This window comes from Puma concolor, chromosome A1 (assembly GCF_028749965.1).
Source record: "Puma concolor isolate L17-30 chromosome A1, mPumCon1.1.hap2, whole genome shotgun sequence".
In the NCBI taxonomy this organism is placed as follows: domain Eukaryota; kingdom Metazoa; phylum Chordata; class Mammalia; order Carnivora; family Felidae; genus Puma; species Puma concolor.
The window spans coordinates 219,485,893-219,510,093 of NC_141667.1; the positions used below are offsets into that span (position 1 = coordinate 219,485,893).

At 39.3% G+C, this 24,201-nt stretch overlaps 2 protein-coding genes across 22 annotated transcripts in view; one reads left to right on the plus strand and one right to left on the minus strand.

Annotated features, from left to right (window-relative positions):
- The window catches only part of RB1 (RB transcriptional corepressor 1), a 174,805-nt gene extending 164,653 nt beyond the window's left edge, over window positions 1–10,152 (plus strand). For 2 of the 3 annotated variants that reach the window (XM_086711974.1, XM_086711986.1), the window contains 4 exons: window positions 2,848–2,878; window positions 4,698–4,840; window positions 5,347–5,396; window positions 8,253–10,152. In XM_086711974.1, coding sequence (XP_086568100.1) covers window positions 2,848–2,878; window positions 4,698–4,840; window positions 5,347–5,396; window positions 8,253–8,326 — 298 coding nt within the window. In that variant the 3' untranslated portion in view covers window positions 8,327–10,152. The other variant, XM_086711981.1, reaches the window with a different exon arrangement.
- A 4,195-nt stretch (window positions 10,153–14,347) lies between these two features.
- The window catches only part of RCBTB2 (RCC1 and BTB domain containing protein 2), a 59,314-nt gene continuing 49,460 nt past the window's right edge, over window positions 14,348–24,201 (minus strand). For all 19 annotated transcript variants that reach the window (XM_086712126.1, XM_086712055.1, XM_086712105.1 and 16 more), the window contains 4 exons: window positions 23,701–23,827; window positions 21,945–22,084; window positions 18,385–18,515; window positions 14,348–15,604 (listed from right to left, as the gene is read on the minus strand). In XM_086712126.1, coding sequence (XP_086568252.1) covers window positions 15,464–15,604; window positions 18,385–18,515; window positions 21,945–22,084; window positions 23,701–23,827 — 539 coding nt within the window. In that variant the 3' untranslated portion in view covers window positions 14,348–15,463. The remainder of the gene's footprint in view (window positions 15,605–18,384; window positions 18,516–21,944; window positions 22,085–23,700; window positions 23,828–24,201) is intronic.

Consider the following 24,201-nt stretch of genomic DNA (forward strand, 5'->3'; position numbering starts at 1 on the left):
CATAGTACTAGAAGCTTCACCCATAGCAATCAGGGAAGAAAAAAAATGAAAGGCATCCATAGTGGTCAAGAAGTTAAACTGTCACTGTTTGCAGATGACATGATACTGTACATAGAAAATCCTGAAGACTCCATCAAAAAACTACTAGAATAAGTGAATTCAGTAAAGTTGTAGGATATAAAATTAACATACAGAAATCTGTTGCATTTCTATACACTAATACTGAAGTAGCAGAAAGGGAAATTAAGAAAACAACACTATTTACAGTTGCACCAAAAAAGAATAAAATACCTAGGAATAAACTTAACCAAAGAGGTGAAAGATGTGTATCTGAAAACTGTAAAACACGAAAGAAATGGAGGATGACACAAACAAATGCAAATATATTCCATGCTCATGGCTTAGAAGAATTAATATTGTTAAAATGACCATACTACCCAAAGCAATCTACAGATTCAATGCAATCCCTATCCGTATACCAATAGCATTTTTCACAGTCTAGAACATATAATACAAAGTTTGTATGAAACCACAAAAGACCCCTGAATAACCAAAGCAACCTTGAAAAAGAACAGGGGCACCTGGGTGGCTCAGTAGGTTGAGTGTCTGTCTTTGGCTCAGATCATGATCTTGTGGTTTGTGAGTTCAAGCCACACATCAGGCACGCTGCTGCCAGACTGTCAGTGTAGAGCCCTCTTCGGATTCTCTGTCTTCCTCTCTCTGCCCCTCCCCCATTTGCACTCTCCCAAAAAATAAATATTAAAAAAAAAAAAAAAGAATAAAACTGGAAATGTCACAATCCCAGATTTCAAGAAAGGTTTCAATGTCATAATTACTACAAAGTTGTAGTAATCGAAACAGCATGGTACTAGCACAAAAATAAACACATTGATCAATGGAACAAAATATCCCAGAAATAAATCAACGATTATATGGTCAATCTATGACAGAGAAGGAAAGAACATACAGTGGGGAAAAGACCAACTCTTCAATACATGGTGCTGGGAACACTGGACAGCTACGTGTAAAAGAATGAAAGTGGACCACTTTTTAATACCTTACACAAAAGTAACCTCAACATGGATTAAGACCAAAATGTGAGACCTGAAACCATAAAACTCTTAGAAGAGATCATAGACAGTAATTTCTCTGACATCAGTTGTAGCAACATTTTTTTTCTCAATATGTCTTCAAAACCAGGGAAACAAAAGCAAAAATAAACAAGTGGAACTATATCAAAATAAAAAGCTTCTGAACAGCAAAGGAAACCATCAATAAAATGAAAAGGCAAGCTAATGAATGGGAGAAAATATTTGAAACCATATATCTGAAAAAGAGTTAATACTCAAAATTTATAAAGAGCTCATACAACTCAATAGCAAATAAACAATTGAATTAAAAAAGTGAGCAGAGAATCTGAATATACATTTTTCCAAAGAAGATGTATAGATGGCCAACAGATACACAAAAAGATACTCAAAATCACTAATCATCAGGGGAATGCAAATCAACCATAGTGAGATAGCACACCTGTAAAATGACTAGAATCAAAAAGACAAGAAATAACAAGTGTTGGTGAGGATATGGAGAAAAAGGAACCTTCGTACACTGTTGCTCGGGATGTAAAATTGGTATAGCCAATGACGGAAAACAGTGTGGAGGCTTTTCAAAAACTTAAAAATAGAAATACCATATGATTCCACTATTGGGTACTTATCCAAGAAAATTAAAACACTTATTCTAAAAGATATGTTCTCCTGTATGTTTACTGCAGCATTATTTACAATATCTAAGATATGGAAGCAACCTAAGTGTCCATTCATGTATGAATGGATAAAGAGGATGTGGTATATATGTACAAGGGAATATTATGCAGCAGTTAAAAAGTACAAGATTATGCCATTTGAGACAACATGGATGGACCTAGAAGATACTCTGCTAAGTGAAATAAGTCAGAAAAAAACAAATACCACATGATTTCACTCATAAGTGAAATCTAAAAAAAAGAAAGAAAAGAATAAACAAAAATCAGAATCAGACCTATAAATACAGAGAACAAACTGGCGGTTGCCAGAGGGGAGGGAGTTATGGGATGGGCAAAATGAGTGAAGGGGAGTGGGAGATACAGGCTTCCGGTTACAGAATAAGTAAATCGTGGGAATAAAAGGTACAGCATGTGTAGTGACACTAGTGATGATAGTCTGTGATACTGTAATAGTAATACATAGTGACAAACAGTAGCTAAGCTTGTAGTGAGTATAGCATAATGTATAAACTTGTTGAATCACTGTGTTATACACCTGAAACTAAACTAGTGTACCCATAATGTGTCAACTATACTCAGACAAAAACAAAAGAACATAAATTATATGGTTCAAACAAGGACAGACTAATAGAGATTTCTGATTCTAAGATATATGACAGACTTTACTATATATCAGTAGAAATCTTAATTCGAATACTGATTATTTAATACTATAAGTTTTTGCCAAATGTTAGGCAAATTTTTAATGAGAAAATGTGAAAGAAATTTTAATTGTTATCTTACGTACTGATTTATGAGAATTAAATATGGATAAATTAAAATTTTCCTTTATCTTCTTTAAATGTGGACAGTGGCAGAATATAGTCTTTCAGTCATATAGTTCTTTAAAAATCTAAGAGACCAGCTCAGTGTATGATTAGAGTAGCATTGTTAGAATAAGCCACTGATGACTATAATTTTGTTGTGGTTCTGGGGTAGAGCAAACTTTTGATTTGGTATTTCTAATAGCTTAGAATGATGTATGTTCACCTCTGCACAGTTATATATGATTTTCATTACTAATTTGTATTTTATCTTGACAGAATCTTAGTATCAATTGGTGAATCATTTGGGGTGAGTATTTTCTTTCTGTAAAATACAGGAGCATGCATTGTAACTATAAAAGAAATTGCAGATTTCTGTTAACTTGAATTAACAAATGCTATTATTCAAACACCTCATCAATACATATTGCATAGAATTTAGAAAGAAAGAAAGAAAAATAGATTTATTTTCAAATCACATTTAATTTCAAATTATACTCCTAATTGGTGAATTTCAAAGTGGTTTTTTAAACATCCTTTGAAATTATATAATACATTACATAGATTTTTCTAAGCCATCAGTTCCTTGTCACTTGAGCCTCTACATGGAGCCACTCATTACAACATGGCATCCTGCTTCCCTCAGAGCAAGAAGAAAGAGAGAGGTATAGAGCAAAATGGAAGTCACAGTCTTTTTGTGACTAATATTGAAAGTGATATTCCATCACTTTTGTCATATTTTTGTCAGAAGCAAGGTAACACTAGGTCCAATCCACACACTCAGAGAAGGGAGTATTACACAAGCGTGTAGAAACTAGGAGGTGGGGATTCATGAGTGCCATTCTAGAGTCTGCCTACCCACTGCCTCAAATGAAATAACTAGAGAAGGATGGTGGCTTGTATACTAAAAGACTGAGTGTTAAAACATATGTTGCAAGTAGTAAATGCTGTGGTATTGAGCTCAAGTTAGGGTATAGCTATCAGGCTTCACAAAAGAGATGTGGGACCACATAGGAAGAGTTGGATCTGGATCCGAATAGAGTAGGGGGTCCTCAAACTTTTCTGCTTGCTATAACCTCTAAAAGAATTGAGAAAATGTTACAGGTACTTATATACTTTAAAGCTGATAACTAAAAATCTTATCATAAATTTGATATGTACACAGGATGTGCTCTAAATATATTTTCCATCTAAACTTGTTTTTGCATTTAATTTTTAGAAAATTACCTCATTTAATTTTTGGAAAGTAAAGCTTAATTAACAGAGCTAATCCTCACTGTCAGATCACTGAGACTTAATATTTCTATCAACAGTCTGACTTCATTTTTTAGTTCAGATGAACACGTTCATACACATCCCTGAGGTAATCGCCTGCTCCAGTTCTAAATTAGACATATAAGAAATAGAATTTTTCCGTGTGTTTGTCCCTTGGATGAAATAAGTTATTGTGTCCCCTTCGGTACTTATTACCAAAGCTTTCTTTACTTTGCTGTGACAGGATTCTCCCTCAAGAGATGTATATCGCAAATCATCTCCAGTAATAATGAATGGACTCAAAGTCTTTTGATATTTGAATTTTTATTTAAAAACTTAATGAATTCACATTTCAATAAATATTGTTATCAGTAATGGTTTAAAATATATAAACTATATGACTTGTCGACATAATACCCACAAAGCAAATCCAGAATTATTATTGAAAAGATATTTCACTTCTTATTAGACTCTTGTGATAGTCTCTTTGGTCCTGTTATGCCCTCAAACAAACAAAACCCATAAGGTTCCAGAAAGCCATTCTAACTTTACACACTTCTGAGAAGTAGCCTTGGTTTTGTGTGTGGGTGGGTTCCCAAAATGAGGAACCAGGATTTTCAGAGTAAGTCAGACTTGTTGGAGGAAGGCGAGAAGCCTCATGGGGAGAGACAGGAGGGTATTTAATTGGGGCAGGGTAAGTGTAGTTACACTGATTCTAAGATTTTTCATATCTCATTTGGTGCAATAAAGCAGACAATGAAAATGCAGGTATTACCCCAGCTGATTTTTGACACCCCTCAGACTACAGTTAAAGGTTGCTGACTGCAAGATTCTGGCATTTAATGATTTAAAATAAAGAATTCTGTAATTTGTAGACTTCTGAGAAGTTCCAGAAAATAAATCAGATGGTGTGTAACAGCGACCGTGTGCTCAAAAGAAGTGCTGAAGGAGGCAACCCTCCTAAACCGCTGAAAAAACTACGCTTTGATATTGAAGGATCAGATGAAGCAGACGGAAGGTAGGAACAGGTTTGAAATGGTCCTGTGGAGAAGCCAGAGTGCAGCTGTGCTCCTGACTTCCACCAGGCCCTTTTATGCCAATTTCATTTGGAAGTTGTGAACATTGCTCACAATAGGTAGGAATGTATCCCAAAGTTAAAAGCACCATATAAATCATGTACTGCCTACTGAAAGTCTTTGAAAATATCGGCTACTAGCAATCTGATGTGTTTTCATGTTTTTTTATAAAGCTATTAATAAAAATTCGTTATGATTAACAGACTTTTTAAGTGCTTACTCTTGAAAAATATTTACTGTGTTTTGTAAGACTCACTGATAAAATACAAAAAGGTTCTAAATTTGTGATGGTTATATTTTAGATGTTTTTTGTTTATAAACTGTTGAAATTAAAAGTCACTCACTAAGAGTGTGAAGTAAGTCGTTGAAATCACCATAGTTATTAAAAATTTGAGTTTTCCGTTTATCTGTATACATGTGAAATGTTTTGTCTTTTTTAAATCTGCAGTAAACATCTCCCAGGGGAATCCAAATTTCAACAGAAACTGGCAGAAATGAGTAAGTACTTATCATTTCACCTTATGTAAATATGAAACATTGTTTATCTTGCAAAAGGCCTTTTCTTGTTTTAAAGGAATAAATACATATAATTCCCTAACTTAGCACACTTGCTTATACACTGAAGATGCAATTCAATCAAGTATGTACTCTTTACCCACAGACATTTGTGGATTAGATGTATGATGCAAAGTGAAGGTCATCTTTACTCTTTCTAAAATCTTTAGTGTAGAAATACTAAGAAGTGAAACCACATCTTCAACATGAATGGCTAGAAATACTTCAGGAGAGCGAAACTATAATGAGGAACTCTAAGAGTGTTGGATATAAGGAAAGGTTTTTTTAAATAAAATTAGCATATATAAACATCATCCCCCTTATTTGAAGAATAATTTTTTATCCTATTATGGAACTTCTCTAATGTGCAAGTTTTAAAAATTTACTGTCAAACAAGTTTTCCATTGCTGGAAATCAGAATTTTGATAAAGAGCACCAAATCATTTTCCAGATTACAGAGTGACATAAATCGGGAATGTTAAGACAAATGGGATTCTATCCTCAGCCACTCTATGACTATAAAAGATTAACCTAAGTATAATAAATGGAAACTACGTTAAGAAAAAGACAAACATGTACTGACTGCTACTGGGTTGTCCTACAGAGATAACTGTGGTAGTTTAAGTGTGACACTTCCTGATAATCTGCCAGATCCGTTGACAGGAAATATAGCTGGTATGGGGAAAGAAGACACATACTTCAGAGATAAGTATTAAAATTATTGGGGCATCTGGGTGGCTCAGTCAGTTAAGCGTCCGACTCTTGATTTCTGCTCCGGTCTTAATCTTGCGGTTGGTGAGTTTGAGCCTTGTATCAGGCTCTGCACTGACAGCATGGAGCCAGCTTGGGATTCTGTGTCTCCTTTCTCTACCCTTCCCCTGTTCACATGCACAAGTTTGTTCTCTCTCTCTCTCTCTCTCTCTCTCTCTCTCTCTCTCATTCTTTCTCTCTCCCTCCCCCCTCCCTCTCTCTCTCTCAAAAATAAACAAACAAACATAAAAAAAAAAACCCTATTATTCCTAGGTCATAGGACATATCAATAAGAACAATACCAACTGAAATGTGACTTTTTAAAAAAAAAGGCTTTCTCTAAACATGTGTCTGTCAATACGAAGTATTTATTTTTTTTAAATTTTTTTTTTCAATGTTTTTATTTATTTTTGGGACAGAGAGAGACAGAGCATGAACGGGGGAGGGGCAGAGAGAGAGGGAGACACAGAATCGGAAACAGGCTCCAGGCTCTGAGCCATCAGCCCAGAGCCCGACGCGGGGCTCGAACTCACGGACCGCGAGATCGTGACCTGGCTGAAGTCGGACGCTTAACCGACTGCGCCACCCAGGCGCCCCAATACGAAGTATTTAAACTATAAAGTATTTAAAAGAATGTTTTTTGGGGCGCTAGGGTGACTCAGTTGAGCATCCATCCAACTCTTGACTTTAGCTCAGGTCGTGATCCCAGAGTCGTTGGATCAAGCCCCACGTAGGTACAGAGCCTGCTTAAGATTCTCTCTCCATCTGCCCCTTTCCCCTGCTCACATGCACTCTCTGTCTCTCTCTAAAATTAAAAAAAAATAATAAAAAAACCAAAAAGAATGCTTTTGATTTTTTAAAACCTTATCTATGTGTTATTTCAAAGAGTACAATTAAAACTAAATATACCAAGAGTTTAAATTTTTTGGTTATAAATAAATCTTTTTTGTATTTTACATCAACTGACACACACCTATTTTAACTTTTAAGTAGTTGTGGCATTTCCCCTCATTATGTGAAAATAGACATGAAGTTTATGACCAAAATGAAGCTTTGAAAACATTTGGAGGCATTTGGAAGCTCACAAATACGCATTTTAAAAGGAGCAGAAAGCTGTAAAAACACGCATATTTTCTTAGAGAAGAGTTCAGTTGCTGTTGTCAGTACATTTTCCAGTGGCACACTCAGCTGTGATGGTGAATTCTCAGTGCCAGGCTGGAGTTCAGGACCTTTCTGAGGCTGGAAAATTGGGGAGAAGCAGCAGGAATGTTAACCCCTAAGGCTAAGGAATTCTTCCGTTTTCCTCAAAGACTTGAATTGCATTCAAAGAAGACCATCAGACAGTGCTAGGTTGCCGAGAGGGGGGAAGACTGAGAATTCGTATTTTCTTTCTTTTCCAAATGCGAATTTGTTTCCTCTTTATGAAGAGCTTCTGCCCACCACAAAAATCAAGTTAAGAATTTTTAAATAACTTAAAAGAAGTTTTCTGGTTTTGGCTGTGTTGTAACTAATACCGTACTTTTAAAACGTTCATGTCCGAATTAAATGAGCTGCCAGCTGACGTCTTTGCGAGGTATCTGCAAGCACAAGGGAATTACTTGCTTGGTGACGAATACCACTCCCTCCAACAGATCATTCTCGGCCAGGCCGGCATTCGGCTGGGCCACAGGGCCAAACCCAGCCTCAGCATCTCTGGAGCGGTAGTCTGCAGAGCTGGGCACGCCTGCAAGTATGCGAGACCACCTCTTGGTACATAGAGAAAATACTAGAATCTGTTTTTATCTCCTCTGTTTTTGATGTTTGGGCTGTGTGTGTTTTATAACTTATCTACAAACATAGATGGTATACACACACACCATACATATTTTGGTGGTACATACTTGGGAAAAAAAATGTACTGATAGAAATTATATGATAAAATTTTGGAAACCACTGCTTTGCCAGGCCCTGAACTCCATCGATTTGGCACAAGCCTAACGTTTATGGCCGCCCTTTGTCAACGCATCCAGCACCATCAGTGCTGTTAACATTTCTGCATCCTTTTTCCAGCATCTACCCGAACACGAATGCAGAAGCAAAAAATGAACGATAGCATGGATACCTCAAACAGGGAAGAAAAATGAGGATCCCATGACCTCACTGGGCACCGTATACACCTGTGGCCTCATTGTCTCTCACAGAGCAGACTGTGTGACTCTCCCAGGTTCTGTTTACGGCCACATTGGATATGATCTTCAGCTCTTTTTACGGATATTGGATCTCGAGTGTGCAGATGGGCTTGCCTGTGCGTGCAGGGGATTCCTAAGCCACTTGCAACGTCGTAGTCAGTAGAATATACATTGTTATTGCACAAGATTGAAAATCTTGTGTAAATACTGCCATTTAGAAAGTTGTAGCAGATGTTTTCATTTCCAAAATATAATTGCTGTGCTCTACAAACGGCGAGGATGCCCTGGGAGGGGCATCCCAGCAACCCAGGCCTATTTGAGTACTTTGTCTTTTCTTGTGGCATATATGTGATGTTTGCTATTATTTTATTAATTTATATTTATATATTTTTTAATTTAACATGAACGCCCTTAGAATATGTGTCCTGTCTTCCAAATGCAATTTGGCTGACTACTTCCCCCTCACCCAAGTGATCCTGAACTCTTCTGCTAAAACAGATATTAGAAACTAGAAAAACAAAATTACTAATTTTTACACATTAGATTTTAGTTTACTAATGGAATTTGATGTACTGTGTGCTTGTTTTATAAATTTTAGTTTTAAAATACAAGCAGAAAGCAGAGTATAAACAAATGATGTTGTCATACTACTGATACAGATTTCATACCTCAGGACTTGTAAGAATTTATTGATCCTTTTCTCCATCCAACTCCTGCTTTAAAGTGAGGGTTATTAATAGTACTCTTGGTTTTTATAAACCATTCAGAACCCCGAATTCAGGAAGTACCCATCTAGTACTTGGAAAATAAAGTGTTCAGCTAGAGCTTTGCCATAGAGGGCCCTAAGACAGGATATCCCAAGTGCACTTTCTAATGTTTCTGGGTCCGAAGAATCAAGACCTAAAATAATTTTACTCCACAGACTGTTAACTATAGGAGCCTTAATTTTTCTTTCTTAGAGGTTTGTTTAATTGCATCTCAGCAATTATTCTGCCCTCCTAAACTTGGGAAGGGGTGTGTTTTCTCGGGAATTGTACATGTCTTCCATGTATCTTTTGAGCTGGCAATTGTCTATTTATCTTTTTTTTTTTTTAAGTCAGTATGGTCTAACACTGGCATATTCAAAGCCACATCATTTCTACTCCAAAATTGCAAGTAATCAAAGGTCTTTGGGTTAGGCATTCATGTTTCTATCTGATTTTGTGCAAAAGCTTCAACTTAAAACAGCTACATTAGAAAAAGAGGCACTCCCCCCCACCCCAGCACCTAAAGGTGTATTTAAACTATCTTGTGTGATTAACTTATTTAGAGATGGTATAATTTAAATTAGGTGATATTTAAGGTAGCATCAGCTAGCTTTTAGGAAAAATCACTTTGTCTACCCAGAATTCTTTTTAAAAAGAATTCTGGTCTTATTTGTTAGAAAATGACATTTTATTTTGTGCTCGGTTAAGTTTCAAACTTGTTATCTTGATAACAAAGGCACTAGAAAGCTTTCTCCCATTTCCTCATTAGTTTCTGCATGAACATCATACAAATCAGTTAGCTTTTAGGTCAAGGGCTACCATATTTCTGGGTCTTTAGCTAATAAAGGTTTACGTTAGAGTTAGTGGCCAGAGTTTTAGGAACTTCACAGATCATATGTTGAGATTACTTACATAAGGCTTCAGGTATTGCTTTATTGCTTTTTTGTATTGGTTAAAACTGTACATTTAAAATTGCTTTGTTACTATTTTCTACAATTAATAGTTTATTTTAAAATAAATTAGTTGTTAAGAGTCTTCATGGTCTGATGTGTTCTTTGTATCTATCAAGTGCACTAATGTTCTCTTCTCTATCTGGCTTCTCTCCTAGTGCCTTGTCCATTGTTAACCTTCCATTGGCTTCCTATGCTGATGATTCCCACATTTATTTATCCAGCGTGACCTCTTTGTGGAGGTCAAAGCCCTCAGGCAGTGGGACTCACCGAATTCTCAAAACATAAACCAAAATTAAATCAAGATACCTTGTTTCTACCTCGGTCTTTCCCCATTTTACTAACCACTTACTTGGTCAAGTCAAAATCTTAAGAGTCATTTATCAACTTTTGTCGAGACCATGGTTTTAAACTTCTAACTGGTCTCCTTGTTCCCTTTCTATCCTTTATAAAGAGCAAAATTGATCCCTTTAAAATAGAAATTCATTTACATTGTTATTCAAGTATTGAGTCCTTGTCACAGCCTGTGGCATGGCCCCATTCACTTGCTCTTCCTCCTCCTCTGTACTTTCTCCTGCTCCTTGTGCTTCAGCCACACTGACCTTTTCTCTCCTAATACCAACCCTGGCTTTTCTATTTGCTGTTCCTTCTGCCTGGAGTGCAGTTCCCCCAGAATTTTGCACAGGTGATTCCTTCCTGTCTTTCATGGCTCAGCTCACAGGCCTTCCCTCGACCACACAAGCTAAAAATCCTTACTCTGTATTGTGTTACTGTCCTCCAAGAGTGTAACAGCGTTTATCACCGTTGGAAATCGTCTTGTTTGACCTACCTATTGCCTGTCTACTCATCCCTGCATCAAACTCCCTCTGCAAATGGGAAGCATCAGCCTGGCTGCTCTTATAGCTCTAGCACCTAAAAGAAACTCATACGTGGTCAAAAAAGAAAAAAAAGAGAATGTATATTTGCATATTTTTCCAAGTATATGGAAACAAATATTCCCTTCCTCTTTTAATAGGTCATGTACTCAGTACCCACCATATTCCAGGCACAGTTCTAAATGCAAGAGATACAGCAATGGGTAAATAAAGCTAAGATCCCCATCTCTGTGGAGTTTACCTTCTAAGTGTAGTTTCAGGGAAAGAGAGGAAGTGAATAAACAAGAAATATATTGTGCAGAAAAACATAGCAGGGAGTGCTAGGGAAATAGGTGGTCAGGGAAAGACTCACTGAGGTGGTATTTGAGCAAAGCCTGCCAGGAGGTGAGGGAGTAAGTCATGCAACGATGGGAAGACACCCAGTGGAAAAGCCAGTGCGCCGAGATGGGAATACGCCTGTGTGTTTGACGAACAATAAGGCGTCATAGAAAAATGGACAATCGTAAGAGGAGTAAAAGCAAGAATCTCTCGTCATCTAATGCAAAGTGTATGTTAAAGGCCTTTCCTCCCAAACATCCTATTTGTGTCTCACGGGTCCACAGTCTTTTCCTGCAATTCTGAGATCCAAAAGGCTTAAAAACCCAAGCGGTCTGTGCGTTTGTTTGGTGGCAAAAGTCATGTGACGTCAAACGTGTCTAAACTGGCATAGAGCTATTTACAGCCTTTTATCCTACTTAGTAGGAATACTCTTGTTTCACTACAAAAAAATATTAATACGTTGATTTTGGGAATCTAACCTAGGCCCTACTCAGGTATTACATATTAGGTGGTATAGGTACTAAACTCCAAAAACGGGACAACATGTATCTCATACCAAGGGTTTCAGATAAGGGATTATCTTGAATTTCAGTAATATGATTTCTCAAAAACAGGGTGGAAAGTGGAATTCTCTCCTTCTAGAACAGCAACATGTTTGTTCCTGAAGGAAGAAAGGCAATCACACCTCAATGGACTGTATTTATTTTGGGATCTTACATGAAATGCATCTCTTAGGTCAAAGCAAAAAGCAGCCTTTAGGATGCTAAAAGTTTTTAGTCTGGATGGTAGAAAATTGATCACTTCCAGGGATCTAGCATTCTAATAATAAAAACTCTTTAGAATAAAAAGGACAAATTCAAATTCATTTACTGATTTATTTCTCATTACAGTTTCTTGGTGCAAATGGTGGGGAGGAAGAACCTATATGTTGTAGTTCTAGTACCATCTGGATGATTTCATAGAAACTTGCCTCTCAAAGCATATTTTTGTTTTTCATTTTTGTGACAGTGTACATGGTATTGGTAACAATTCATTCAGTAGAATTTTCCTTTGGACTAAATATGTATTTTATGGGACAACAGGAAACCTTACCTTTAGAAATAGCATATTTCTACCACAAGTATAGTGTCTTACATAGAAATATATCTTGGTAATGCTGATAGTGTCTGGGATTTAAAACAATCTCTTTTAGTATGAACCTGGATATTCTCATAAATCTTTTTTTGTGTCTGTTATTTTGGGAGTATGCTTATATACTAGCATTGAAATATAAAATAATGACAATTTAATATGAAAGTTACGTTTATTCCACAGACTAACATCACTTACTTCCTCAATAGAAAACATCATGATTTTAACTGCATTTAGTGAAAGAAAATCAGTATGGTTTACGTTTTTATGCTTTGACAAAGACTGAATTGAAAGTAACAGGTATGATTTATCATTTTTCTTTACAGTTTTCCCAGCCCGTCTGTTGTAATAATAGCATGGGGAAGGCTAATAAGATAGACCAAAAAACAGACAAGACTATATAGTTTTTGTTGTTTGCTTTTCATCATCACTGGTCAGGAATCCTGCCTCTAAATAAAAATCAACAAGTCTGGTCCATAATGACTGGCAATTTTTCAGGTCTCAGCTGAAAAATGACTCAGGTCAGTACATTAACCTTTACTTTTAAAAAGCTTTAAATGATATCTTCACAAACCTCTATTCGCAAATGACCATATTCTTGTAAAATCTTAACCTTTCTCTGTGTAAGGCGTATGAGAATTATGCTGGAAGCACTAACTCACTGAACTTCTTGTGTGAGCAGAGAGGAAACAGAACATAGGGAAAGAAAATCTAAGATTAACTTCTGTAAAATGAAGGATCCATTAATTTATGATGTAGTGTCGTTATAGAAAATGTCCCTTTTCCCTCACATATCCCTAACTGAACAGCAAGGTTTCTGGGGCTCTACACTCATCTGTTAGAAATAAAGGAAAGCAAGTGTTATCCTCTGTATAGGAGTGTTGATGGCAAGCCTATCCTCCAGGATGAGAGAGAAAGCTCTGTTTTTTTCAGAGATGTATCCATGGGACTCCTCCGTCATCTCTCAAACTGGTCTATGAGCCCCTTCTTGTTTGGAGTCCCAGATTTTAAGGGTTAAACGGTGATTCTCATACTTGGCTCAGTATCAGGATTACTTGGGAAACTTCAAATATACTGAATTAGAATCTTTGGCAAAAGTTCCATAGATTGTTCTGTTGTACAAAGAGATAAGAACTGAGAGATATAGCAGCACAAACCTACACATAACAGAGCTTAGAAAATCTGGGTAAAAATCCATGCAGCCCTTCTTAATAACTTGTACCGTGGCAGCATGGGCTACTGACCCATTGTGGAGTTTGGTAAAAGGCAGGCCATTTTTTCATACCTCAGTAAACTCATCTGTTCCCTTTGAGTGTTCCAGTTTTTACATGAAATGACTTCATAAAAGAAAGAAGCTTAAGACCCTGTCAGAAATAGGCAAGAAAGGAAGAGAAGGTTTCGGAAGACCTTGTGAAGACGTAAAGGCATTGGTCCGTTCCAGCTAGCATTGGAAGGTGAGGAGGAAAAGTCAGCAATGCAGGCTGCGGTTGTCTAAATGCCTAAACTGACAGCTGTGGATAATAACCAGGTGTGAATGTTTCTTTGATAGATAAAACAGCAAATCTAACAAACAATGAAAACAAATGGTATATATGGCTAACTTCAAATAACAAATAACTGAATAAGACTATATAATTCCCAAAACAGGATTCTGATTAAGAACTAGAGGTCAAGGCCACTTTGCCTCTACCAGATAAGGTCTGCAAAAACAGGTAAACCAAGAGAAACTAAGGATTAAAAAGTGACCTCACCAATAAAGAGTAGTCAGAGGCAATAATATGAACAGTAATTATGTTGTTTATATGCCATTTATGTTTTAGGGTGGGCTTTGCTATGATAGGTTATCTGAGTAACTACTTCCAAAAATAAGCGTAATCAAATGGATTTGTATAAATGTAAGAGATATAAAGTTGATACAATTTTGCTGCTTATTAGGGATTAAAAAAAACACAACTGTTCTATTATCTACAAATAAGCACTTTATTATCAAATAGTTCAGCATCAGAACAAGGTTTCTAATTCCAAAAGAGTTTTCTTTACATAATATCATATTGTGAAATACATACCATATTGTGAAACCCATGTTAGAAGAATCTGACACTACATCCTACATCCCGTTCCAGTTTTTCTTTTGCAGTTGGGTAACTTGTTTTGACTGAAAAAGTATAAATTTATCTCATTCTTAATGCTGTCCATGAAATGTAAGTATGAGTTCCTTTTCAGCTAGTACTTTATAATTATTCTGTGCCAGGTTAAGAGAACTGTTTTACAGTGACATAAAACTCCACTACAAGAAAAACACATAATCATTTTTACATACACAGGCAAATCTCTCAACACAAAAAGAAAAGACATTATGCAATTATGTAAGGCAGATGAGCCCAGAAACAACATTCATTCAAAGACAGTACTTCATATTCAGTAATCCCGTATGAGAACTTAATGACTCAGAGTAAATAGAAAATTAAAATTAGCCCTTGGGACTTTGACAATTAAATTGTCAAGGCTGTTTGTGAATTCTAATTAATGCTCTAAGTTAGCCACTATTACTTAGAACCAGGTACCAGAAGAATATGAACCTCAATAGTGATGGGCTGTCTCAAATTTGTTTTTGTGCAATTTGTTATACCTTTATCCAGTATTCCACAAATAAAGCTGTTTTCAGGGCATACGTAAGATTTGTAATAAATGAATTGAGTGCCTGTGTATGCAAGGCACCGTTCTGGATGCTGACAATGTACTGTCCAGCTCTCTATGTGCTATCAGCCTGTTAAGAACAGAAATTTGGCCAGGATAGCATATACTTAGACCAATGTACCAAAAATGTCCAACTTAAGGGACGTGAAAGAGGAAATGGTAAATAAGACATTTTAATTTCTTTTCCCTTGACCTTAGTCACATCTGATCAGAGCACGGAATGCCTTGTACAGTAAACTTCAGACTTCAGCACAGGGCAGACTGACCACCACCTTCTTTTGACAGAACGTAAGTATTCAGCCAATTAAGGAAAAGTCATTCTCCGGCTTTTGCAGGGAAAATGGAAATACCAAAATTCTTTCTTGCAGATGAGGATCAATTTTTAAAGGCTCCAACTCTGCTTGCTTTGCTGATAAAGTTCTTCAGAAGATCATGGTCCATTTCTGCAAAGCCTGAAGTTTGTGTTACTACAGTCAAATGATTTATGCAAAACCTGAAGCAGAATTCTTCTAAATCCTAGGAACAAAAACAAAAAATGCTTTAATAAATTTGTATATCCCAATGCAATGCAACACAGCATGAAAATTCCCAAGACACATAGGAAGGGACAAGCATTTGAAAGCCAATAGGAAGAATTGTTGGTACAGCAATACCTAAAGAATAGTTATAAAACTGTACAGCTAATGTGAATCTATGCTTGTAAACATTTAAATTTTTTTTTTCAACGTTTTTTATTTATTTTTGGGACAGAGAGAGACAGAGCATGAACGGGGGAGGGGCAGAGAGAGAGGGAGACACAGAATCGGAAACAGGCTCCAGGCTCTGAGCCATCAGCCCAGAGCCCGACGCGGGGCTCGAACTCATGGACCGCGAGATCGTGACCTGGCTGAAGTCGGACGCTTAACCGACTGCACCACCCAGGCGCCCCTATGCTTGTAAACATTTAAATAACAGAGTAAAATATTCAAGTTCCTCCATACCAGCCAGTGCAAAGAATCAGATTTTTTATTCTCAGAAATAGGCACTACGTACCTTTCTCTAGTGACAGTATTTGTATTGTTCATTCCACTGTCAGTATTTGTTAAAATACTCCCCTTTAATATTCCCCTAGGAGCTGAAATGTTTCTAGATGAAAAGAGTTTCTACTATATGTTAGGTACTACCCTAAGGCATTAGGTCTATGATTGTGAGCAAAACAAAGCCCCTGCCTTTCCTCAAGGAGCTTACTTTCTAGGAAACAGAAGGCTGGAAGGTAGCCATACAAATAATTGACATAAATATGGAATCTGAAAAAGTCTTGAAAATGAAGCCTAGTCCTGGCAGAAACACTGTGTGCCCACGGCCTCATCACTGGAGATTAGGCGCCAGCCTCCAGTATTATCACCATGACTTGCACAAACTAGCGAAGAGTTTGGCCTAGCCATGAAGTGTTCTGCATGTTTTAAGTGCCCAATATATTATTATGTTAATGAAAGACATTCACTATGCTTTTAATATCAATGTTTCAAGGTGGGTAAGATTTTTTTTAAATGTTAAGGGAAAAAAAAATCTAGTGTTTAGAGAAATATACTTCATGTAACAGGAAAAAAACAGAAGCAGCTGTATGAAAATGTTAATGTTCTCTGGTTTGATGAGTCATCTCCTTCCTCATACTTTTTTGTATACTTCCAAATTTTCTTTAATAAGCAGAAAAGACGTTACAAACTTTTTTTTGCCCACCACTAAAATGTTCCTGTTTTTTGACCAGAGAGGATATCCTTATAACAAAAGGAAATCGACTCCAAGAAGAATGGGCTGCTTCCTAAAGATTTAGCTCTAAGACAGGTTTTCTTTCCTTTCTTTATTGTCAAAACAATACACAGTCACTGTAGAAAGTTGAGAAAAAAACAAGCAAAGATAGGAAATAAAAATCATCCATAATTCCACCAAAGATGACCTTTGAGTATATTTTTCAGTCCCTTTTTTTCTATGTAGATAGTGAATGTCAGTCTTTTTAAAAACTGCTTTAAAAAAATTTTTTTTAAATTGATGCTTTTAAAAATGTTCATTTTTGGGGTGCCTGGGCGGCGCAGTCGGTTAAGCGTCCGACTTCAGCCAGGTCACGATCTCGCGGTCCGTGAGTTCGAGCCCCGCGTCGGGCTCTGGGCTGATGGCTCGGAGCCTGGAGCCTGTTTCCGATTCTGTGTCTCCCTCTCTCTCTACCCCATTCATGCTCTGTCTCTCTCTGTCCCAAAAATAAATAAAAAACGTTGAAAAAAAAAATTAAAAAAAAAAAATGTTCATTTTTCAATTAATGTATTTTGAGTTGCTGCATAGTTTCATAGTATAAACATTCTACAGTTTAAAGAAACCTCTACTGTTCATGTTGTCTTTTTCTAATTTTTTAAAATTATAAGCAGTGTTGCAGTACAGTTAGCCTTTGAAGCTAAATCTGTCTGAATCCACGAGTACTTCCTTAGGACAAATTCCTACAAGTGGATTCCTTAAAGAAGTACACCTTTAAAGCTTTCAATACATTTGGTACCAAGTGCCCCCACAATGACTGCCCCAATGCACACCCTTAGCAGCTGTTCAGGAGAACACATAATCTGAGCCTGCATTATCTCTAAGAATGTATTCCCCAGTTTCACAAGTGAAAAATTATACCTTAGTTTCATTTATATTTTTCATTTATTCATAAATCTATTTTGTTCTTTGGTCCATTTTACTTCCATCAAACTGCTAATATTTTCTTTTTGTTTTCTAAGAACTATATGTTTGTATTATAGAACTATATGGTAAATGTGCTTCACCATATGCTGCAAATATTTTCCCCACTGTATCAACTTCTTAATTTTCTCGGTGGTAATTTCTGATGTCTAGATATGTTTTTCTTTCTGAAATCAGACCTATCAATCTTTTCCTTTTAAAAAAAAAATTTTTTTTTAATCTTTACTTACTTTTGAGACAGAGACAGCACGTGAGCAGGGGAGGAGCAGAGAGAGGGGGACACAGAATCCGAAGCAGGCTCCAGGCTCTGAGCTGTCAGCACAGAGCTTGATACGGGGCTCGAACTCACAAACTACGAGATCATGACCTGAGCCAAAGTCAGACGCTCAACTGACTGAGCCACCCAGGCGCCCCTGTCAAGCCTTTCCTTTATTTAGGGCTTCTTCCTTGGAGCTCCACCCTAACATTATACAAATGGTCACTTTTTCTGGTACTTTTAGTCGGTTTACTTGTTTATTTTAGTTTATGAACTAAACACCTACCATTCTTTCCACAAGGTCAGCTAGTTGAAAGGGTGCTTTTCTTACCTGAGCATCATACTTCACAGCAGCTGAAAGCAGGGCAATGGCATTCTCCTCACAGATTCCTTGCTTGATAGTTTGTTGGCAGAGCTTTTTCAAACGATTTTCTCTATAAAAGGTAGCCAAATCCAGCAATCCTGGCGGGAAGAGATGTTTATTAGGGGGAGTGATTACAAGCATCCCCATTAAACTCACTCAACCCTTCAAGCAATGATTGTTGATGTGTGAACTGAGCAAATACAATACACAAACAAGTAGCTGTGGAAAAGCAGACACACAGTGACAATGGCTTTCATATTTCTCCTGTAAAGGCCGACCCCGCACTGTCACTTATTCTCCTGGGTCATTTCCATCAGCACATGGACACGTGTCTGTCTCCCATCAGTCTCCCCCATTTCTCTGTAAACCTGGGGAACATCCCGTTTGCTGTCTCCATTTTCTCCCTTCCCCTTCTCCCGCTAAGCCATTCCAGCAGAATCCCATCCCCTCCACTCCCGGATGTCACGAATGCTTCCATGGAGCCAAATCCAATGGGCTGTTGTCTGGTTTGTCCTACTCAACATTTACACAGAATTTGATGTGGTTGGTGATGCTTCTCTTCTTGAAACTCTGTGTTACTTATGTTTTTCTTCTCCGTAATTCTCTTCAGTCTCTTGACTCGGCCATTCTTCCTAACTTCCAAATGTTTTGAGTGCCCCAGGGTTCAATCCTCAGATTCTAATTTCACTTATTTCCCTAAGTGACTTCCAGCACCAACCCTGCCCCTCAGTTTAAAATACCACCTGTAAATATTGATGAGTCCCGTTATATTATCTGTCACCTACTTTCACATAATTCACGACGGAGTGATTAACACAGTAAGTTAAGGATATGGCTATCTAAATCTCCATCGGGATTTGTTAATTCGCATACAGAATGCTAGGAACACTTGTGAAAATACTTATGAAAGGAGCTGTGTCTGGATACAAGGCTTGGCTAGAAACACTGTGCAAGGCCTCCTGCCCTGGCATGAACAGGATGAAGCATCCCGAGACCAGCACGCCCCACGCTCAGAGAGGTACACTCACTAGCTCTACATCCAGTCTGGGTTGTCATCTGATCAAAAGGTTAGCTGAATCCTCTGCCAGAAAATCATCACATCTACATCAAGCTAACCTGCAAAGTGCTTCCCAGGGGCCTAAGAGACAAAGGTGGGATTTCACCAATCTTAAAACATCAACCGTTTTTGCATCCATCTGCCACTGCGTCTTGCGTATGTAGGAGTGCCGGGTGCAAACTTGTTTTCATCGTAACCTGACCAATACTACCAAAATTACAGCGGCAAGGCCCATGGCCCAGTGGAGGATACTGAAATCTTCTGAAATCTTGAGACCTGTGATGGCTCATTTGTTTTTGGCCAGTTCTTGGCAACCCCAAATTCCTATCTCTAGTCCACACTCCCAACTGCAGAATCACATAAATGTGTTCTCCTGAGCTGCCCTCAGAGAAGATCCTGCCCTGAGCCCCTGCTCAAAACAGCCCAGATCTGCACCTCCTCCAGGCACAGTCCTCACCACAGTGGCCAAGAGCCAGGCATCCACTCCTAGACCACACTTTGGTTACAGGGGACTCTGGAATTCCCTACCTAGTTGGCCCTGAGGCCACTTATGTGGACACTTGCTCCCTTCCCGACCATGCCACCAATGTGCAGATGCCCAGCCCCAGCGGTGGCCTAGGTGAATGGAGCCTGGCCATGCAGGCTGGGGTGCCCACACATCCCTTGTGATGCAGGGTGTAGCTGGCAGTGGGTATAGAAAGATGGCAGGCCTGCCCTTCCAGTGCAGATGGCTAGTAAGCAACTCAAAACTCCTTTGCCTTCTCAAACTCAAGGGCAAAACCTGTTGCTCTCCATCTTCCTCATCGTCTTGAATGCTACTTCCATGAACCCACCGGCTCAGCCAAACAGCTTAGAGCAGTCGTTACTTCTGTTTTCCGCACACCCCAACGTGCCATCAGCCCCATTTTAAAATACACCCAGAATAGGATCTCTTTCAACACCTCTGCCGCTACGCCACCCTAATCCAGGGTATCGTCATCACCTTATACCTGAACCGTCATAATTACTATCTTTTAAAACACATCACTCCTGTCATGGAAGCTGCTGTGCCTCAGCCCCACCAGCACACAGACCTGTTCTCCCTTTCTTCCTCTACCACTTCCCCCAGCCTCTCATGTAGCACTTCCAGGACCCTTCCTTAAGAGACACTAGGATTTTCCCTTTGCCCCTTCGTCATCATCCCTTCCTCCATCCTGCCAGTAATGCAAACGCGGTCCTGGACTATGAGCACAGGCCACACGCAGGGATGCCCTGCACTGTCTCCTTTAAACCACAGTTTTTAAAATGTTGTTGTTAAAGCAAATCCTAAATAACACAAGCCTCATGCTCAAAACCTTCCAAGGCTTTCCACCACACCAAGATTAAAACTCAAGCTCTTCACCGTGGCCCCCAAGGGTAGTCATGCTCTTGCCCACATCCCGTTGCCTGACCTAATTCTTACCGCACTGAGTCTCACTTCACTCCACCTGCCCTGGCCTTCTTCCTCTTCCTCCACAAATCTGTGCCTGTCTCAGACCTCTGCACTCACTGTTTCCCAGAAGGCTCTTCCCTCGGGTATCTGTGCGGCTGTTCCCTCTTGCTTTCCCCCCGCTCTCTGCTCCCTGTACTTCCTCACGGAGGCCTTCCATATTTGCTTGTTTAGGGCTGGTCTGCCTCATCTGAACACAAGCCCCCAGGGGCAAGGCCCTGGTCTGTCTCCTGCACAGACACTGAGAGGAGCTGTGGCACATGCTGGGCATAGGCACTAAACCATTTGTGGAAGAAAGGGAGGAAAACTGTAAAACTCCAGAAATCAGATGTTTGTTTACCTGAGGAAAATTAAATGCCGATCTGGTAAAAACCGATACTGGATTTATACATGTAAAAGGAATATTTAACTTAAAAATCTGAAGGCTGAGCTGTTTCTTTAGTTCCTTACAGAATTCCTTAATTCTCTGTGCCACCAGCTAACAATATTGCCAACAGCTGTGAACTGAAATGTAGTATGTCTGTTACTCTGTGCCCGTTTGATCTATGTGGCTTTTTTTTTTTTTTTTTTTTTTACTGTCCGTACCCCTGAGGTGCAGTGAACGCCACACACTACCTTCAGGACAGAAGGCCCCAGAAGTCCCACAGCGTTCTGTCCCAAAGCCGTCTAGAGGGCAATTCCCGGTTATGGAGACCACAGGGCTTATTACTACTACGTGCATTTCATCTTCTTTCTAACGTAGACATCTCAGGGGCGGCAGGTGTGGCTGCCGAACAGTCATGCGCATTCCTTACATACGGCAGTTACGGAAGAATGGCACCCGCTCCACAGTCTGACGGTTTGATATCCACCAAGTCACCCTCTGTATGAAGCAGTAACCAGGGAAAAGAGTGTGGGTTGGACACAGAGAGAACTATGTGTGCGATCGCCCTCACGGCCACTTCCGCCCTGCGCGTTACTCAGCATCGTGCCCATCTCTTGGGAGAGTGTGGTGGCGATTACCTACTGCCTCCTCGGGGGAAAGGCTGATGCTGTCTGTATACAGGTATTCCAGGAAGGCTCGGTAAACAGGATACGAAAACTCACTCATTTCTACGATATCATCCTCGTTGTCTTCCAATGAAGAACGAAAATGCTCACACCTGAATGAAGGAAGAAAGGAGCATGTGAGGTCCTAGCTTCTGGGCGAGAGCAGACGACCCTCCTGAGGGACACATCCTTGTGGGGCTTCAAGGGGAACTGACAAGGAGAAAGGAAACACGGCGTGGCACAGGATTCTCCTCACACTGCACACCTCTGTGTCCCCATCCTGGTCCCTCGCTTCCTCTGCTGGCTGGAAGTGTAGTGACCACCACTTACTGGACGAGGCTGCAGATGCAAACCGGATGTAGCGGAGCTGACTCCGAGGTGTCATTTCCGCACCCTGTGCGCAGCGTGGCATTTATGGAAATTGGGTGGGTTTCTTTTCATAAACTGAGTCATTTTGTTTCTTTACCTCCTGCTATGGGTTGAATTGTGCCCCTCCACCCAAAATTCATATGCTGGTGCCCTAACCTTAGAATATAACAATAATTGGAGAAAGGATCTTTACAGAGGTAATCAAGTTAAAATGAGGTCATCAGGGTGGACATTAATCCAAGATGACGGGTGTCCTTATAAAAATGGGGAATTTGGATGCAGACATGCACACAGGAGAACCCCACGTAAAGACTGGAGTGGTCAATCATGCCCCAAGCTAAGGAATGCCGAAGATTGCCAGCAAGCCACCAGAAGCTGGGAGAGAGGCATGAATTCTCCCTTGGGAGGAATGCATCCCGCCAATACCTTGATCTTGGACTTCTGCCTCCAGAGCTGTTGTTGAAGCCACTCAGTGTATGGCACTTTGTTACAGCTGCCCTAGCAAAGTAATGCCCCTGTCTCTTTTATGAAGGTTTAGGGGCTATAGCAGGAGTGAAGGAATGTTGGACAGCACAACCAAAGAGGCGTACTTGAGACTAAAACGCCATACTGAGTGTGTGATTCATTGTAGCAGGATTTAAATACCTGTTACACAACAACATGATGGTTTTTAAAATCATTATGCTAAGAGAAGGAAGCCAGGCACAAAAGAATACAGACTATATGATTCCATTAACATAAATTTCTAGAAAATGCTAACGAATCTATAGTGACTGAAAGAAAATCAGTGCTTGCCCCAGGGCTGATGCATGAGGGACCTTTGAGGGACGACAGGAATGTTCTATGTCTTGATATAGGGTTTCACAGCATAAATATATGTCAAAGCTCCTCAAACTGCACACTTCAAATGGATGCAGCTCGTTGCTCAAAAATGATGCCTCAATAAATCTGAATTTTAAAATCTCGGTGTTAATTTTACCCCAGACCTTGCTGCCTTGCAAAAGCCTTACCTTCTCTTTTTCCCAAGCATCTAAAAGTTCACTGTCCCACAACTGACAAGGAAAGTGACGAAGCTTGGGTCCTGGGCAGGAAGCCCAGGTGGCAGCCAGCCACTCTGACGCCGGGCTGGACAGACCACCCGCAAAGTGTCTAAGGAAGCCCGTAGCCGTTTACTCTCTCCCCCACAGGCCCCAGTGGTTCTCGTTTCCCGTGTCCTGTGTTTCCCCGGCTGCACTGCACGCTCGCAAGGGTGAAATCAGCCTTACGTCATTTTCATAACTACTGAAGTGCCTCCTCTAGTTCTGTGAACACTTAGAAAATCATATGTTTGTTTCAAGTCTCAAAATAGATGACTCCTTACCTAATTTTGAGAAGGACTTTATGTGCATAAATGTACTTTCCGTCCACCAGGAATTTCAGGTCTGCTGTACTGGGGTTGTCAAATTCCCTCTTGAGCGACTCTGCCACCGTCAGGTGGTCGTCAGGTTCTACAGAGGAACACCAATGTTTCCAGGCTTAAGGACAGACATAGTAGAAATACAGGCCAGAATACAACATCGCTCTTGTGACACTCAGGAAAATACCCGAAATAAATGGCTGAGTGATGCTTTCTTTCCCCTAAATACAGATTTTCACGTCTCTGTAATCATTAAGGGTAAGAGCCTCACACACATCTCCTTGTAAACCTGACAGAACAACTAAAAAGTCCCAAACCGCCCCCTCAATGAAATTTTTGAATGTTTGAGTAAATAGACTAGCTAAAAATAAAAGAGAATAGTTTTTCAGGAACACTAAAAAGCAGTCAAATGCAATAGCTTTTTAATTTAGTATGTGATCCTGGTTTCTGATACTTTCAAGAAAA